Source organism: Filicampus tigris, chromosome 7, assembly GCF_054856515.1.
Source record: "Filicampus tigris isolate MCC_2025a chromosome 7, RoL_Ftig_1.0, whole genome shotgun sequence".
NCBI lineage: Eukaryota > Metazoa > Chordata > Actinopteri > Syngnathiformes > Syngnathidae > Filicampus > Filicampus tigris.
Window position 1 is genome coordinate 21,411,702 of NC_141223.1, and position 19,244 is coordinate 21,430,945.

At 42.5% G+C, this 19,244-nt stretch overlaps 1 protein-coding gene across 2 annotated transcripts in view; it reads left to right on the forward strand.

Moving 5' to 3' along the window:
- The first annotated feature begins 5,044 nt into the window (after positions 1 to 5,044).
- The window catches only part of arhgap32a (Rho GTPase activating protein 32a), a 31,639-nt gene continuing 17,439 nt past the window's right edge, over positions 5,045 to 19,244 (forward strand). The window contains exons 1-5 of one of the 2 annotated variants that reach the window (XM_086035823.1): positions 5,045 to 5,475; positions 13,998 to 14,115; positions 15,590 to 15,686; positions 16,680 to 16,762; positions 16,929 to 17,013. In XM_086035823.1, coding sequence (XP_085891949.1) covers positions 14,027 to 14,115; positions 15,590 to 15,686; positions 16,680 to 16,762; positions 16,929 to 17,013 — 354 coding nt within the window. In that variant the 5' untranslated portion in view covers positions 5,045 to 5,475; positions 13,998 to 14,026. The remainder of the gene's footprint in view (positions 5,476 to 13,997; positions 14,116 to 15,589; positions 15,687 to 16,679; positions 16,763 to 16,928; positions 17,014 to 19,244) is intronic. The other variant, XM_086035824.1, reaches the window with a different exon arrangement.

Here is a 19,244-nt window from a genome sequence, read left to right on the forward strand (position 1 = left end):
AATCCACCTGTTTTTTAGCCACCTCAGGTGGCGGCCATTTTATCACTTCTGTCGACTGAAAATGACATCACAGATGCTCAGGGCCAGAATCATGTCTCAGCTCCAGAAAACAGGTGAGCCATGATTGGTCGTTACCTGAGCCCTGAGCAACTGCGATGTCATTTTCAGTCGACAGAAGTGACAAAATCGCCACCCCCAGAGATGGCTAAAAACAGGTGGATTAACTCTTGTTCCGCAAACGCAATATTTATCAGAATGTCTTGAAAAAAATTTTTTTTTGACTTGACTTACCCTTTAAACAGAGGTGGCGTGCCACTCTGTTTCGGCTCCGATATTACCTCCGAAGCCGAGAAATCGCCGGATCGACTCCATATACAGAAATACAGAAACAGATACAGTGTAAAAAGGGAGCTTCTAAGACTCGACTAGCCATCCAAAGCTACCAAAAGTTAGCTCCCCGAGCTGAAGCGGTGTACATTACGTAGCGTTTACGAGCGTGTTTGCGGCTTCTCAGCATTACGACTTGGTGCTACGTTCAAAACTTTGTGGTGCTGTAGAGTAGAAAAATACAACCTCTTTTTTTTGTTGAGTTTTTCGAGTGGGGGGGGGGCCCTGCTAAGACTAGAGCCGTCTCTCTTATCATAACCGTGTTGAGTACGATGGTGGCGATGATCCATACTGGAAAAATAATTGTGTACTCTTTGGAAACCTTGGGGGGGAACAATTAGATTTGTGACCTTCAAATGACCTCAACATGTTTCTATAGCGTGTGTGTGTGTGTGTGTGTCTGTGCTTCCAAGTTACCCTCTTGAAAAAGTAGTGCTGATATTGATTGTGAACCCAGCCTAAATGATGGGGATCACCAGTAGGTCCACCATCTCAAGTTAGCAGCAATTTTTTCTCAAGCACACCACTGCAGGGGCATCTCTCGCCACACCTCCACCCTCACGGGACCTTTTCACGTTGACATCACACCACTTCCCCACTTCCACAAATGCAGCTTTTGCCAAGCTTTTTAACCCAAGCACATCCACCAGTTCCTCACGGAAATAACAAAATCCTGCCATGTTGACTTTCTGCAAACAAGTGGTTTGGCGAGCAGTTTTTCTTGAAAAATTGTAATCATTTGAGCAGGCTTTATTTAAACAAAACAAAGAAACAAAAAAAAAAATATCTCCTTCAACACTCCAACATCCATAAAGATTAGGCACATTCCCTCTTTTTGGAAGAAACACAGTGGATATAAAAAGTTTACACAGCCCTGTTTAATTGCCAGGTTTTGGTGCCATAAAAAAAAAATAAAAAATCCATCCATCCATTAAAGTCGGCGCGGCTTCAGAAAACAGGTTAGCTGTGATTGGTCGTTACCTGAGTCCTGAGCAGTTGTGATGTCATTTTCAGTCGACAGAAATGACAGAATGGCCGCCCCCAGAGATGGCTAAAAACAAGTGGATTAACTCTTGTTCCACATATACAATATTTATCAGAATGCCTTGTTTCAACTAGTGGGCTTGCATAGAACATATTCTTGAAAAAAATATATGTTTGGGTTGACTTGGTCTTTAATCAGAATGCCATGTTTTGACTAGTGGAGGCGCATCGTACATATTATTGTAAAGACAATTCTTGGGTTGATATTCCCTTTAAAAAACTCTTCCACCATGGTGACCTATACCATGTCCAACTGAGTTGAACATAAAAAAATATATATATTTTCGCGAGGGGAAAAAAGTGTGCGCATCCTCTTATAACAGGAGATGTAGCTGTGTTCAACATTAACCAGTGACATTCAAGCTCATGTTAAAATGGAGTCAGCACACAACTGCCACAATTTAAAGTGCCCCTGATTAACCCAAAATACATTTGCTGTTCTATTAGTCTTTTTTCTGACTAGTATTTGCTTTATAACAGAAGCCTGAAGGTTTTGTGCTAACACTGACTGGCATTTGGAACTGTTCATAATTTCTTCCACCTTGTGTAAGGCCTCAGTTCCAACTGGATAAAAACAGCTCGATGAAGAAAACAGCATGATGCTGCCACCGCTGTGCCTCACTATTGGTTGAATTTTCTTTTGATGATGAGCAGTGTTGTGCTTGTGCCCAGCATAGCTCTTGGAATTATGGCCAAAAAGTTCAACCTTAGTTTCATTGACTGTAACACATTTTCCTACATGCGTTTGGGAGATTTCAAGTGTGTTTTTTGCAAAATTTCAAAACAAAGGTTGAACTTTTTTGCAATAATTTCAGAAAGTGTATTTGGCATAAACACAACACTTCTCAGCACCAAAAGAGCAGCGTACCTGAAGTGAAGCATGGTAGTGGCAGCATCATGTTTCAGGGCTGTTTTTCTTCAGCTGCAGCTGAGACATTAGACAAGGTTTCATTGAACAACATGTCAAGAAACGTCTACTACGATAGTTGAAACTCATTTGGGGTTAATCAGAAGTACTTTAAATGTTAGCAGGTTTGTGGTGACTCCCATTTAACATGAATTTGAATGTAACTGGTTATTTCTGAACACAGCCACATCACTAGTTATAAGTGAGTCTGCAAACTGATGATCTCAGTTGTTTATTTTTACCTCCCCTTTCAAAAAGCCATTATGCACCACAGTTTCGGGGACAAAAAGCACGGGAAGCAAGCTTAGTCATCTGTGGTAAAACATTGGCAGAAAACAGCCATTCAAACTTTTTAGCTTTGTTTAACATCCCAACAATGATGGCACACGCCCTCTCATTTTTCATCCTTAACCTTTCTTCATTAGCACAAGTGAAGGTAATGGCAGGAGGCAATGGTGTGCCGTCACGGTGAAGGGTCTTGTATTCCTTGTAGTACTGAACCGGTTAGCCACATTTGTACACAGAAAGCTCACACATCCTCTACTTCTAGGGACGGATTTCGTCTTCCGAGATCTTTTGGTTTTTTTTCCTTGCATTCTCAAAAAGAAACTTGTACAGTGTTAAAGAGGGCTGCTTTGGACGTACTGTTAGCGCCGTTGTTTTTGTTCTTTGGTCACAACTTCTCTGCTTCACTAGCTCCTGTCGGGTGATACTTTAACAATTCTTTTTATTGTATTAATCTTGCATGTAGAGACAATACCAACATTTAGCAATCATTCACAGACATCTGAGCTGGTTGTTAATGAACAGAAACCTAGAATAATATGTAGTATTTTCTATATTCTCTGTTTTTTTCATGTGTACCAGCACTGAGGAACTAGAATGTATTATTATATTATGATTCTTATTATTGTAGGCTACAATTTAAATAAAGCACTACATTGTTAACTGTTTTAGCGTAAAATGCTCATAATCAAGCTAGCAAGCCACGTAGTGCTTCAAAGGAATAAACATGTACATTTTCCATCCATCCACCCGACTCTGTGCTGTACATCACGTTTACATTCTGTCTTTGGGTGCAAAAACCACATTTGTAAATATCAGCGCAATGAACCAGTTTACTTATTCTTCTGTTGTTCCGTTCATCGGGTTTAACATGGACACATTGTGAGCAATTAACTCATACTGTATGGTGCTGTACCAAAGCCTTATGTATGATATTTGTATTACTTTTCTCACTGCTGTCAAGTGGCATCTGTAAAGTCATTTTCTTTTGTGTGTGTGTGAGTGTGTATGTGTGTGCGTGTGTGTGTGTGTGAAGGAAACAGAAACAAGCTACAATTAAAAAAAAAAAACACTCTGGCCTGATTCCAACCCCCGGCCTTTTTAAGGGGAGAAAAAGCACCACAGGCGGTGGTTGCGGCGGCTTGAACGCATCATCTCAGCTCATCCTCGCCACATGTGGCGTGCCTGCGAGAATATGAACATATTCATGTCACCATATCATGTCCAACGCTTAGTCCCATAAGGAATTTTTCTCTCAAATTTTTGTATTTTGATATAATAAAAAGACAAAAGAGGTCGTTCCTGTTGTACTTTCTTGATAAAAAAGTGTACATTGTTTTTTATTTCTATTGACTGAATGTTTTTGAGCTCAACAGAATGAATATGAAACCAATTTTATTTCAATGGAAGATAAATGTAATCATAAATGTAAATAAATAATCAGTAATGTATCAGTAATGAAACACCAACGTTTTTACATGATCTTAAGGACTGGAACATTTAAACCACACACCCAGAACAGAACCAAAGAGGTCAAACAAACTTGTAAACATGCTTTTGTCTAAATGTCTGATGAAGATAAAGGAGCCACTGTGGTGTCTCGTCCAACTTCTGATTGATGAATTAATCGATAAAGAGGTCTAACTGTATCTCAATACTTTGGCCCATAAAAAAAGTGTAGTTCACAATGCTAGACACAGGGTGTAAGTGTTGTGCATTTTTGTTGACATGACCTCCCCATCGAAGCAACATATTTATTCACATTAAAAGCTAAATATTAATTCAAACATCTTAAATTCAAAGCCTACATGCAAAAAAGAATAACAATATTTGTAGTTAATGTGTATTTTTTTTTCCCTAAAGGGAATGCTAATTGCAGGGAGGCTTGGGTGGAACAAGAAAAACAAATAAGTTAAAAGAGAATGACCTTTGTGCTTTTTACTCCAATTCTCGAGCCCAAAGGCACGCTGGGAAACAAACACAGGACCAAGTGTGTGCATGCACCTGGGGTAACCACCTGTTAATCCACTAGATAAACATTGAAAAGAACTTAGGGACATTCTGTCCTTTGTTTTTCTCAATGAACATGCACTCTCAAGTAACTCGTCACAGTAATGTTTGAAAAAAGTGTCATTAGGGAAAGAGACTCCTAGGACAAAACGTGTTACGTAATCAATGGAAGTACAATCCCACACTTGGCGCGAGCTAGCTAGTTACGTGAATTCTAATTGCGTTTTATAACTTTACTTCAGTAAAATTAATTGGCTTATCTTGAGGGTAAAAATGATGTTAAAATGTATAATAATATTCCAACATGCCTCGAAAATTGCAACCGATTTGAATATTACGGCCGGTATTAGTATGAGCGCTACCACCTACACACACTCGCTTATGTAACCGTGCGGGCTCAAATCGATTGAAGGAAGGGGGTGCTCCTTCTCGGCTGTGTGTACCATTTAACGAAACACGAAGCCAACACGCACTATCCGACGCCTTCTTCTACTTCCCTTCATAGCCTGGCTCCTTGGCAGTGACTCGGCGTGGGAAACACCACCCGCGCTAACGCCATCCCTCCGAGGCGCGGGCACGGAGGCGGTGCCGTGCGCGCTCCCGTGCCAGAGTGCAGCGAGGCGCGCATAGAAGAGAAGAGCTTCACTAGGCAGGCACGAGCTCCTCTGCGTGTTTTGTTTTACATTTTATTTATTCACAATTAGGACGTCTACCTCAACGGCCAAGATAGTTGTGTGCAAGCCGGGCGTAGATGCAGTGCCATGCCGACAACATGCTGGCGAATGCCGAGGAGCTGCTGCGTTCGGCAGCTTAGACCAGCGGAGGACACCCGGCCGCAGCAGGTAGGAGGACGCACCAAGCCGCCCTCATCCTTCCATCGTGACATCACGTAACACACACATTAATACTGCACAGTCAACGCACTCACACTTTTGTAATGCAGAAGCAGCACCAAGTGGCAAGGTGAGTGGTGGTGGTGGCGGTGGTCGTGGGTGGGGAGGACACACAGCTGTCGCGATTGGTGTTGCTACAGGTCAGAGTCCACCTGGAGAGAAGTTACCCCAGTTAGCTGCTAACGACCAGTTGACACCTAAACCAATATAATGCAACACTTGTAAATGTTTTATTCCAACCCCACCCCCGCCGCAGTTTGGGTTGCTGTGCGTGTATATGCAGTATTATGCAGTATTATTCTAATAGGCATAGCAGTGCTTTCGAGTACAGATGCAACCCTACTTATGAACAAGGCTGCTTGGGACCAATGTTTTATCCCACAAAATTACAAGGCAAATATATGTTTCTAATAGGTAGGGCACAAGTAATGTATTACTGATGCTGTGTGGGTGGCTTAGAACTTGTGAAGTATGGCAAACATTTTTTTTTCCCACTAACATGGCAGTGATTTAATTTTATCGAAGAATAGTAGACAGATCAATTGATTGTTAAAATAATCGTTAGTGGCATCCCTAATTTCTGTACTTGGAATTGAATGACAAAAGATTTTTTGTAGTCAACTATAATGTGATTATTTGCGATTCCAATGTCCCGCCGTGGGGCGTTCTATATATTCGTTATATATAGAACAACTTCAAAAAATACCCGGGCATGGTATATATGGTTGGGAAATTGAGTTTCCGCAGATTCGAATGATACCAAACATTATAAGATACAATCATATCTGCAGGCACGGCATTTAAGTCAAACAATCGCTAACACAAAAAAATACGGAACTCACCATTTCAGCCTTATAAATGTCCAAGACAATGTCATAATCCATCAAAAATGATCCCCTTACGTCGACAAGGGTCCAGTAAAAGTATTCCAGTAATATAGTTAGTCCACACCAAACCTTACATTCATAAAGCCATGTTATTAGCTGCTGCAATCATTACATATCTCCATCAGATATGCGTATTTTGGACATATTTCAAGTACATCTTCAAATTTATTTTGGGTGCACTTTGTTAGGCGTTTAGGTAAAAATGTCAAGTGGAATTTTAAAGCATTAAAATTGAGTCAAAGTCAATTAATCGATTACTTCACTGACGTTTACAGCACAGTACAGCGGTTACCAAACTTTTTTGTGCCATTGACTGGTTTAATGTAAAGAGAGATTTCAACTGACAGGCAAAGAAACTAATAAAAAACAATTCTTCAAATATGGTCAGATATACAGATATCCGTCTCTGAAAGCAACACACGCGTCACAATGTTGGTGTGTGTACTGTAGCCCTATAAAAACAACTTCTATGATGAGTAAAGTTCTTGTTAGCATACAGTTATGCATTATTGGACATAACATTTTGGCGATGAAGTTTCACTTTGCGACCCTGCCCTGCCTCGTCGCTACTCCTGAGGTACCATCGGTAGGAATCTTTTAAGGCGAGCGGTGCTCAGAATAGCCGATGCTAGCGAGGTTAACCATTGTTCTCATCCACCACCAGCTTATGTTTGTACTCAAGGACATAAGCAGATGTATGCAGACTTGTATCGCCTTGGTGGTTGGACATTTCAAGGCCAACATGATGACCGTTTATGAAACAGGAGTTCAAGAAGATTCAGAGAAAGATGCCCCAACTGATGAATTGTGATTTCCCGTCCCCCAATGTCAATCAAGGAAATGTAGTCAAATGCTGGTTTATAAACGGCTTAATTTGCTAACTATTTGGTGCAGGTGATGTATAGTGAATTAGAAGCACACAGTAATTCAGTGAGAGTGCATTGTTGCACCACGGAATGCAGTCAATGCGGGCCAGCGGTGGATAAGAAGCCGCCAGTTGCCATGGCAACCCCTACCGTCCACACCAACGACTCCAGACTGAGGATAAAGTGGCGAGAGGAGGGAAATAAGACTCCTCGGAACCTTTTGACTCACCCAATTTGCCCAAGGAGTCGTCTTTGCCGCCTCTCCTCTCTTTCAGACGTTTTTAAAGTGCACTTGTTGGGGAGAGTTGCGGTGGGTGGGGGAGTATGGATGGTTGTACACACACATAATCTTCTACAAATCTGCCAGATTAACTTGATGTCATCTCACACGGCGGCTCAATCTCCTCGCCGTCACACCGGGGCCAGAGAGCATGGCGCTCTGATTAAATTGTGGACAATACAGCCACAAATATTTAATCAACACGCCCGTCTTTCACCTGGGATGACAATTTAATTCCGCTCCCACATCCCACCATCTCACACTAAAAATAGACCACAAAGGCAACTTTTGCAAGGACTCTTATACACAGGTTTACATCATTCTGCAGTATCGATGACCAATTGGCTACATTTTTTGTGGTGGAATATAGGGAAATGTATCACTGCCTATCAGGCTCATCTCCTCATGTTTACCCTGAGAAAATATGTAGGAAGCTATTTGTCCTGTCAAGACAAGAGCAGCTGAAGCACGTTCCATAAACAACCCGCATGGAGTGGGTTTGTCCTATTTTTTGCCATGTAGGCCATCAGATAGATGTCTCTTTAGCAATGCATCTTAAAAAAAAAAACGTTTGAAGTGTTACCTCAAAAGCTTCCTTCCAGCTAAGCTGTCTTGTTTATTACTGCTTCTGGACCAGCAGAACACCTCGGTGGCGTGTTTTGTGATGCTATGTAACGGTACACTCGTGTCACAGAGTGTGTACTTTGTTCGACAGTGATGTTTTCATATCTAACGTTATCACCGGGAACCATTTTATCTATTTTATCTGCCTGAAGCTCGGCATCTCGTCAAAGCCATTTCATTTGGTGCCCGTTCACAATTTAATGAAATTTCTGACTTTACAACGATTAGTGGAATTTTATTAATCAATATTGCTTGGTTGCTACAATTCATGTCAAGTGAACACACACAATAATGTGGAAGGACCACCTGTCAAAATGGTAGTCCTCATTAAAGATTCCGTCACTCACCTAAAGTACGATCGTCTGTAAAACTGCACAAGAAACTTGACGACATGCTAAATCTCAACATTGCAATTCATCTTTGGCTAGGTTCACACCGGAGCAACTTGTGGCACGAGCAGATTCGAGCCCCTGCTGCTAGCACTTTCACTCCGCCTGCGCGGAGCGCATTTTGGGCTCCGGATGATGTCAATGTCGGATATATGTGACCTGGCCGTTCAGACCGCGAACGCATTGGAAAAGATCGGATATGTATCCGACCTCGGACCGCATATAAAAGCGACCCGGGTCACATTTGAAAAAATCGAGATTGAGCCGTTCAGACTGTCATGAAAAAATCTGATACAGGTGTGAACCTAGCCTTAGGCCCTGTCTAGACGTAGCCGGGGTTTTTGAAAACGCCGGATATAAGCCTGCGGTTAGCCCTATCATGCACACTAGGGATAGACCGATATGCTTTTTTCAGGGCCAGTACCGATTATTAGTAGTCAAGGAGGCTGATAATCGATATTTGAAGCCGATATTTATTTGTAGAGAAAAGAGGTAAAATGGTGTCAAATTTATGAAAAATAAAAACTCCAACACTTGACTTCGTTTAAATGCCTAAAGCCCATGTTTATTAAACAACTTTAGTAATTTATTCGATGTTAAAGCTTTTCTAGATCTTAAAAAATAGACAACTTTGTTTTAAATCTCACAAAAAAGTGCGGGGACCTCCCTCGTGTATGTGCATGGCTCGTCCAGGAGACACAGAGAGCGAGCGAGCATGGAGCACACACGCAGCTTTGCGCTGATTGGCTGTTACGCACTGCACAAGGAACCAATCAAATGGTGCTTTGGGCGGGCCAATCTGCCTATGGAGGCAGGGCCAGTCGTGAAGCAAACAGAGAGAGAGAAGCACGCTGCAGCAAGCACGGATAAAGCGGTTTTTAATTTATCGGCCTTGAAATGAAAAAAAAAGGCTGATGCCGATAATCGCCAAAGTGCCAAATATCCGCCCCGATAATCGGCCCGGCCGATAAACGGTCTATCTCTAATCCACACGTCCCTGGAGTTTTATCAGTGAAAACGCAAAACTCAGGCCGCAGTGGAGATTTGCGGATATCTCCGGATATCTCCGGATTAGAGTTTTGCTTTGGACGGTTACACCCGGAGATTTACATCGTCACCGTGCGATAACACAACTTTGTCACTGCGCGACTTGTGTTTTCATGCGAGTCAACATGGATTCTTGCGGCGCTGCGTTGGTTCTAGCCATTCTCGATGCGCTTTTTGCTTACTTATTTGTCCGCAACCAACCACTGCTTCTCGTTGAAAGGTTTAAAAGTAATTCTGACCTCTTGTCGGTTCTCCTGAACGAGTTTGGCGCGGTGTTTTACGAAGTTACGTCAAAGGACGGACGTTCCTTCTGAATGGACAGCGTTTGGCTAACTACTGCCACCCAGAGGCTTGGCATGCGTTTAAAAACGCACTTCCGCGGTTTTATGTCGATGCGTTTTTTTAATGTGTATTCCAACGCAGGCAGGGGGATGTACGGTTGTTAAAAAACCCCGGCTACGTGTAGACAAGACCTTAAAGACCCATTACCTGCCTTGGTAGGTGCTGATGTTTTCGGTGGGCGAAGGAAATCAATTAGGTCAGTAAAGTCATGAATGTAGTGAACAGGGATGGGCACTTTACCCTATTTTGCCGGTCCGTCCTCCGGCCACAGCCTGGGCACCCTTCCGTCATTGTCGCTCCTTCCTTATTCATAGAAATAATAGTCCCGCGACTCCGTCTGTCCTTGTACTTTTAAAGCGCTTCTGTCCTTACATTCTGTCAGTCCGTTCTGTTTCATAAGTCATAAACAATAAAGTTCATTAGCTGACTAATTTCCTATTCATATCTACTTACCGGCCGGGACTATCGTGAGTGGGTTGAATTGTTTACAATTGTTTAAGTGTTACCCAAGATAGCATTTAGCTGCCAACACAACCACCGTTGGTCACCAGACTACGGAGCCCACCAGTGGACATCACGAGAATATTTATGAATGCGTTATAACGCAATAATATTGTGTTTTATTGCAAAACTTTTATGTTATAACGCAGTAAGTGTTCAGTTTTTATTGCGTTATTTTGTAATAAAAATCATTATTGCAAAATAATGAAACGTTATTTTCGGAGGAAGCAAAAGACCACTTACCTGTTGTAGCTTTAAGTGAATGGCCAGACAAGGACATACTTTGCATGCAAAGGGATAAGGTATGTACAAAATGTTAACACATAGGTAACAAAACAAAATAGCTTTCCACCTTTTTTCCCACGTCTCATACATACCTTATCCCGGATTACACATGCAAAACAGGCTGGGTGCATTAGCCTATACTGTATGGGGTTGGGGTTATTTTTTATGTTGTGTTGCCGTCGTTGACCCTTGCAGCGGCAGGTAGCACGGAGAGTAATGTCGGACTGGGTCACTGAATTGTGTTGAGGGGATATAATTGCCAACCAAATTTTGTCCGTCCGGACGACCGGTCCGCATATCATTTCAAACGGGCTTCCGTTAGCGTTTCCGTCGACCAATTTCCAGAGGTTTTTGTGATTACGACCAACAAGTTCAACCGTTGTTTCATGGGAGCATAACACATTTTGCCACATGTTTTGAGAAGAATTTGTTCTGGTCTGATGAAACCAAGGTTGAACTTTTTGGACATAATTCCAAAGGGTATGTTTTGCACAAAACACAACGCTGCTCATCACCAAAGAACAGAGTAGCTACATTGTGTCATGGTGGCGGCTGTTTTTCTTCAGCTGGACGTGGGGCCTTCTGCTACATCCCAGGCATAAAAGGGCGTGCACACGTGTAAGCTAACCACATGACACTATATATGTTGCTTATTTTTACTTCCTTTTATTTTTTCTTAATTTGATGGTAGAAAAAGGTTTGAAATGATTTGTCTTGGCCCCCTTTTTGTTACATCACAAAACCTGGCATTTGAACTGGGGTGTATAGACTTTTTATACCTGTGATAGCTCCATGAGAGCAGCTCTATGCTAAACATACTTATGAACGTTTTCATTTTGATCCAGTTCTCTAATTTGATCTCATTTGGCCTGACAGGTGTACCAAAAATGTTTTTCCCAGTGAAGCAGTTAACCTCATGTTAGCCTGGAGGATTCGTTCAAATCTTAGCATTCTTGGCACGCACAGCAACCCTTCACATTGCAGAATACAGCATGTCCACCGCGTGTGATGCCGCAGTCTACAAGGCCAAGTATTAGACTTGTATGCTGCATTTTTCTAACGTGGAATTCCCGTGAGGAATGCGTCGTAATTCCATCCACATAGACAAGATATTGTAAACAAAGATAAGACCAAGGTGAGGCCTGCTGCGTTAATTCAAACTACATGCCGAAGGTATTTACAGTGCTTGTTACAGAGGAGATAGTACAAAATGAATTGCAGTCTGGTCCTGTCCGCCTGCTTGCATTCTGCTGAGTCATCAGGCTTTGTGGAAGTCCGTCAACAGTCAGCCGGTGAGGCTCTAGGCCAGCCAGCAGCGTTCCTGGTGGGAAAGTGCACGAGTGATGAGTCCACTCCCAACGTTTCAATGTTGATTAGTGACCACCTCAAATTGCTTCAGCGTTTAAATGTAATGGACCCTTTAGTGCTTTTTGTGCCCCCATGCCCCCACTCGTTGTTTGTCGCCAAGCATTCATTGCAAAGCTAGTTATGGGAAGATTGTATAGAGGACCATTAGGGAGTCTGGTTTCACTGTGTCAATGCATTCCTTCTGTTTGTTTACAGTACATAAAGAGAGGAGTAGTAATCATGGAGAGAGTGTATCAGTCAGCTAAGAGCTCCAGAAAGACTTTTAGTAACACATACTGAAGGCCACAGTAGTTCCTATGAAGTTCCAATGAATCTAATTCAAATTGACATCTCAGTGTAGGAGAAGGCAATTTTCAAATCGCAAAGGCAGCAATTTTGAAGAAAAAAACATCTTACCATAATTTCAGTCACTCAGTATTGTATATTTTATTTGTTTACTCATATAATATATATATGCAGTGCTTTTAAGTGTAGTCTAGAAGTTTACATATTATTGTTTCATGAAATATGAAAATTTGTGTGCGGAAGCCACAGATGTGTATACATTATTGTTGTAATCTGGTTTAAGATTTACTGATTTAGGCCACATTTGTTTGGTAGAATTTTGTGAAGTTATCGTTAGTGAATTCTTAAAAGACTGCAAGTCAGTGTTTAGGAAGTTAACACCTCTAATTCAAGTACCAGTAGATAAATAAACTGTCTTTCACATTAATTCATGGTTCATTTGTCTTGACTTTAGACTAAGCCTAACCTATAAGACCATAATGTTTATGTATAATAAATCTGGTATTATTTATTGTAATGCAGATCAATTTATTAGTTACAGGGGATTGTCTGTTCCATCAAAGTACTTTTTTTGTGGCCTAAAATCATTCTATACAGTACAAAATTATTGTTTTGTACTTTTTTTGTAGCATAAAAAATCCCAGTAAAATACAAAATTAATATTGTATATATATATATATATATATATATATACATATATATGGGGGGGCTAAAGGCGTCTATGTAGTCGCGTTCATAAACCACAATTTTTGTGCTTCTTTTTTTTTCACTGCCGCTGTGATTAGATACAAGAGCTTTACAAAAAACAACTGTGAACTGTACCAAAAATAGCATGTTTAACAGACTTGTACAAAACTAGCACCTTTATAAAAAAACAACCATAGATCTGAATAGACAACTCTGCGCTTACGGCGATGCTAAGCTAATGTCCATGCTTGCCTTTACCTTTGATGGGAACCTAGCCACTGCCAATATGGCCGCCACATTGACCTGTGTTTTCGCCTGCTCTAGTCTACTGTATGTATGTTTATCTATGACTATGTTGATGGAACCACAACGCCGTTTACTGGCCTTGTGGCAAATCACGGCCAATTCCGGAACTAATAGATGTTGAGAGGCACTGTACAAAGGTGCGTTTTGAGTGGATTGGTCACTGTAAGTTTGGTTAGTTCGTGGTCCGTTGAATTGAGGTTGCACTGTATGATGATAATGATAATCTGTGTGATCCCATGTCAAAATGGCTTAAAAAGCTTGTGGTTTCACAGTAGGTAATTAACCAACATTATTTTTGCATTTGCCTCTACTACTACAACAGCTGGTTTTGCTAGCCAACATACCCCATTCCCTTCAGCAAGTAGACCCCTCCCCCTGACTGTGCAGCCCAACGTGCATCATCACCATGTCAGCTGGCAGCATCGTAGCATGACATCATCACATATTACGGTCGGAGCCTTCCGAGGAGGCGAGCGCGCATCACCGCCTCGAGTGGGTTTGCGTCTCACAGACTCTTAAAGCCTCCCTTCTTCCCACACGCGCCTGCCGTAACGCACTCTCTTTTTCTGGCTCCCCCTCCCTCTCATCTTCTCTCACGTTTAAGGCAGCGTGCGCTTGCAGAACGACGGCATCATGGAGGCTGGCTGCGTGGTTGCCGCGGTGATCGAGGATGCCGCCTCACGGCCCCGGGGAGACCCGGGAAGTAGTCACATCCTTGAGGGGTGAGACCATCTCTTATTCTCTGCACTCTCTGCGACGAGTCACATAGACAGGACAAATGTATGCGTTTCTTTATGCGCAGCCATTTGCAGTCTTTTTGCTGTGGCCACAAGCAGTGTGGCTTCACGTTGCAATGAGTAATGTGCGTTATCATGTCACTGAGCTCGTCACTCTGAATAAGTGTGACAGCTCCGCGGCCCGTCCCTCTCGTCTTTTTGTTGCTCATAAAAGTCGACCTCACCCTCTCCCCCCACACCCGAAAGTCACTGAGTCACATTTGGAGTCAGGCTTTTGTGAGGCGCTCGACTCGTGGTTGGTCGCCTTTATGGTCGCCTGAATAGATGAGCTTCACTCTGCTCAGGGCACACAAAAGCCACAGAGGGCTGCACTTCCTCTCTGCTTTGTCATGTCTCACTGGCGATATTGTTAGAATCTTATCAGTCACATGTGAATGAGTTGGTCATGCTAGTGCAGTGTCATGATTTGAGGGTGACACACATTGTCGACTCACCTGCCCCCTCTGCTGTATGTGAGAGAATTGCAGTTCTATCAGGTGGGGGAGGCTCAGTGTCATTATTAAAAACTATTCCGAAGAATCAGGTCACAGGTGAGCAAGAGCCTATGCCAGCCGAGTTTGGGTACGTTCACACCTCTGGACAATTTGAGTCTTACGTTATCCCAGGTGACTTGGTAAAAATAGGTCAAGCAAAAAACTCAGTTGCCTCTATGGCCTAGTATTTCACAGCGGAAAGCACCATGTGTCTATTAGGGCTATATTAAGGGGCAGGCTTTTAAATGCATATTTATGGTCGTATAAAATAAATGGTATTGCACATTTTTGGCTGCGTTTGACAGGCAACCAGTCCAGAGATGGGATGGGCTCTAGCTCAGGCATGATCCAAATATAGATATACAAAAAATGGATAATATATTCTGTGAATCTGTCATTGTAAATGCAACCTAGTGGCTATTGTATTTACTGAGGAGTCCATCCGAAGTCCACCCCTGGTGATCAGTTGGAGTTTGGGTAATTGGAGGAATTTACAATTTGGGGCTCATGACTTAAGCATACTGTGTCCGATGATTAACAGACAAAGGTTGTGCCATAATGGCTTACTGCTTTAAGCCCAAGCTATTTATAATGCACATTTTAGTGAGAGGAATAACACAAGTGTGATTGTCTAAACGAGAACACACACTTCTACAAAGATCAACCAACCAGCCCTGATTTGGGTCAATACCGAAATGGTACACTTTCATTGAAACGCATTGCATTTCACTTACTGGGAAATGCAGACAAAATGATAACTTGAAGTGAAAATTCTTCTTTGGCCCATGCCCCACACAGTTAATTGTGTTTGCCGACGAACAAAACATAATGAATAACGACATACAAATTGAAATGTTGCTTCAGGGGGAGGGAGAAAGAGACAGCTTTCCCTCTAAAGCCTTCATCTCCATTTTGTTTTCCTGTAGGGACATGGCACCATTCAGTCAGACGAACAAAGACCATGTCTTACCTCAAGCTGCCAGCAGCAGTCCTACAGACGAGAGACAAGCACAGGAGATACAGGTACGCACACGCACGCGCACACACACACACACACACACACACACGCATATTGGCCTGGTGATTCACAACATGGTGATGATGAAGATGAACAGAAGGTCACATGGTTGTTGTGTGAGAGTCGTCAGTCAGTTGTGTGAACAGGTGTAAATCTGCATGTGGCCCACTGACAAGCGCTCTTTTACTAAAGACACACTTTGTTGTTTATTTTGAAAGGTGATGTCATTGCCCTATATACTCTGTTAACTAAGTGCTTTTTATGTCAAGCGTCTAGGATGCAAATGTAACCACTGGAAGGAAAAACACTAAGTGCACTCAGACGCGTCTGCATCGCTTGGTGGACATGATCATCCAGTTGGTTGAGTGTGCGATTACGAGACGAGTTCAATGAATTTGAATTTGAATCTGATTTTAATATTCAAACAAAGGCTAACATACGGCAGGTTTGTTAAATGTCAAATCCAGAACAGCACTATGTAGAAACCTCGAAAAAGGTGAACCTGTTCACTAAAGGGCTGTGTTTGTTTGTCTGACCACATTGTGGGTAGTTGTGGCTGTTTGTGCACTCGGCGGTGTGCGCTCAGGCAATAACGAGACAGTAGTTGGTAACAAATAACTTTTATTGCAAACATAAATTAGTATCTTGGGTGTTAGCAGTTGTTTAATATTTGCTACAGTGGTGTGGTACATGGGGGGTGGAAAAAGATGTAATTGTACTTTTTTTTTTTTAATTCTGAGGGAGGAACACTACCATCTGGACTCTATTTTATTTATTGATTTTTCTGGTTTTTCCTCCCCTGCGCACAAAAACATAATGAAAAATGTTTGTGGTAGTTTTGGAATAATATTTGTTCTTGCTCGGCAGAGTTAACAAAAACAAGGTGCATTCTCATCCTATAATGACACAAAATAGGATCCTTGCTGCATGATTTATCGATGGTCAACTTTATGTGTCAAGCGTAATCGGCGTCCATGTTTGCCGTATTTGTTTGGCAGGCACGAACTGATGACATCACGGCTGAGCCCCTCCTGCGCTCCTGCGTCAGTACGGCAAGCATGAAGGTCAAGAACATGAAGAAGTAGGTGCTCCCTGCTATTACGGGCTGCAAATCAGGCCTCTTATCCAGGCCAGTGCGATGAGCTCGGCCCCCCCGTTGTGCCTCTCCACTTTCTCGTCCCTGTCACTTTTCTCTCCATCGCAGCATCAGAAGAGTGAGGTGATGCTGTTGTGCTTTGTGTTTGTAGGCTGACCTTTCCCAGAGGTCACTTTCCCCGTCTGGCAGAGTGCGCTCACTTCCACTACGAGACTGCTGACTTTGGGAACGTTGAGGTAGGCCCCCTTCAAAAAACATTTTGAATGTAACATCCATATTCTTGTTTGAGTTTTCCATGTAGCACGTACAACTACTTGTTTATACCCCTTAGGCCCAGAAATAACATCTCATCACTGTCCGGGGAAAAACACTTACTGTATGTCCATTTTTTTCCCATTTCTTTTATTTCTACGTCAATGGGGTTTCTATGTTACAGACATCCCACTAAGGTGAAAATGTAAAAAATATTACAAAATTTGACACATGTTTTTCACAGGACAGCGATGATATGTAACATCTTTAAAGGGGAAGTCAACTGCAAATGCAGTATTAATCAGAATACCGTGTTTCAACTAGTGGGCCTGCTGGTTACGTATTCTTGAAAAAAATGTGTTTGGTTTGATTTCCACTTTAACTGTATTTCACACTTATTTTTTGTCCCAGTCCCACCAATTTGTTAGCCCTCTCAGTTGTAATCTCTTAATCCAGCTCCCGCAACCGCTTTAAACCCGTGATCTCGCCTATTAGTTTGACAATAAACCGCATGGAATCAGCTTATGAGTTTATAAGTCGACATCTGTAATGTGGCTGCTGTGAAATTCAAAGAAAGGTTAGGTGGTATCTATGCTAAAATCGCAGCTCAGCTATGCTCTGGTCGGCTAATAATGCTTAAAACAATTTCTCACCATCATCAATTGTTTTCCACCCATTTTCTTTTATGTCCCCTTCATATGAGGAAACCTTGTTCTCTTAATTTAGCTTATAGCCTTCACATAACCTGGGTCTAAAACAGCGTACACGCATACCGACTTTTAAAGAGTGAAGGACAAGGGAAAAAAAAGAATCTGCAAATGTGCTCTTACTGTTCCTAATATCGTCTGGTGTACTTGTGATGATCAACACAGCACACCGCACACACACCGATATCGCCACTGACAATCGGGAGTCTCATCACCCAAACCAAATGTCTGTTGTAGTCCCAAGACTGACTAGAAGTAGCATAGTGCCACAAGACATCCAGACTTGCAGAAAGTACAAAGAAGTAATAACCGTGTTACTGGAGTAAAAGATGAAATAGCTAGGCTACCTGCTAGCTTATCTGGTGACTACATTGTAATTACAAACTCTTTGCTTTTTATCATGGTGAATGACTTGTGAGATACATTACACAAAAACTTAACACAGCCCTTTTTTGGAAGCTTCAGGTCGCTTCCTAACTGGCTATCATTCGGTTTCACGTCAAAATCACGGAATCACAGGCTCGGCTCAACTTGGTGTAGATCACACATCGTAAACATTGAACAGGTTTAACATGTACGATTAAAGGACCAGGCTGTTTTTTGGGCTGATTAGCACGTCCACCTCACAGTGCAGAGGTCTTGAGTTTGAATCCGGCCCTGGCCTTCCTGTGTGGAGTTTGCATGTTCTCCTCGTGCCTGTGTGGGTTTTCTCCGGGTACTGCAGGTTCCTCCCACATTCCAAAAACACGCTTGGTAGGTTAATTGGACACTCTAAATTGCCCCTAGGTATGATTGTGAGTGTGAATGTTTGTTTGTCTCTGTGTGCCCTGCGATTGGCTGGTGACCATATTCGGGGGGTGTCCCCCGCATACTGCTCGAAGACAGCTGGGATAGGCTCCAGCACGCCCGTGACCCTTGTGAGGATAAGCGGATTGGATAATGTATGGATTTAGTACCCTTGATTGATTTTAACATCCCTCTTACATGACTGACAAGTCACTAAGTTAGCCTCAGCTAAATTAGCCAAAACTTCCATACCTTTAATCGCTTTCCGGAACAGTCTCAACGGAACCTCTAGGCTTTGTGCCATCTATTAAAATTCCACCATGGTATGTCATCCTATTTGCATGCTAATATTGCATTGCATTCCATTTACTTAGATTCACATTCCCTTCAAAGGGCTTGCCTAAACATAGTGGCGGGGTTAGCTCTTTAGGCAGTGTCCCAATTTAGGTAGGCTGCATTTGAAGGACAATTACGCAAACGCTGTGCCTGTCTGGACTGTGTGTAAATCCAGCCCAAGCGAGACCACCCAACTGTGCATAATAAGGACCCCAGATGTGCAATTTGTCCCTCGTTAGCGAGTGCGACAAAGCTAATCGGGGAGTTAGGGTGATGTCAGTCAAGGCGAGTTTGCACGTTCTTTTGCGGTCCTGGGAGAATTGCAGTCACTTGTGTTTGTATGTGTGTGTGCGTGGAGTTGGGGTGTAAGGGTGGGCCGGGGTTGT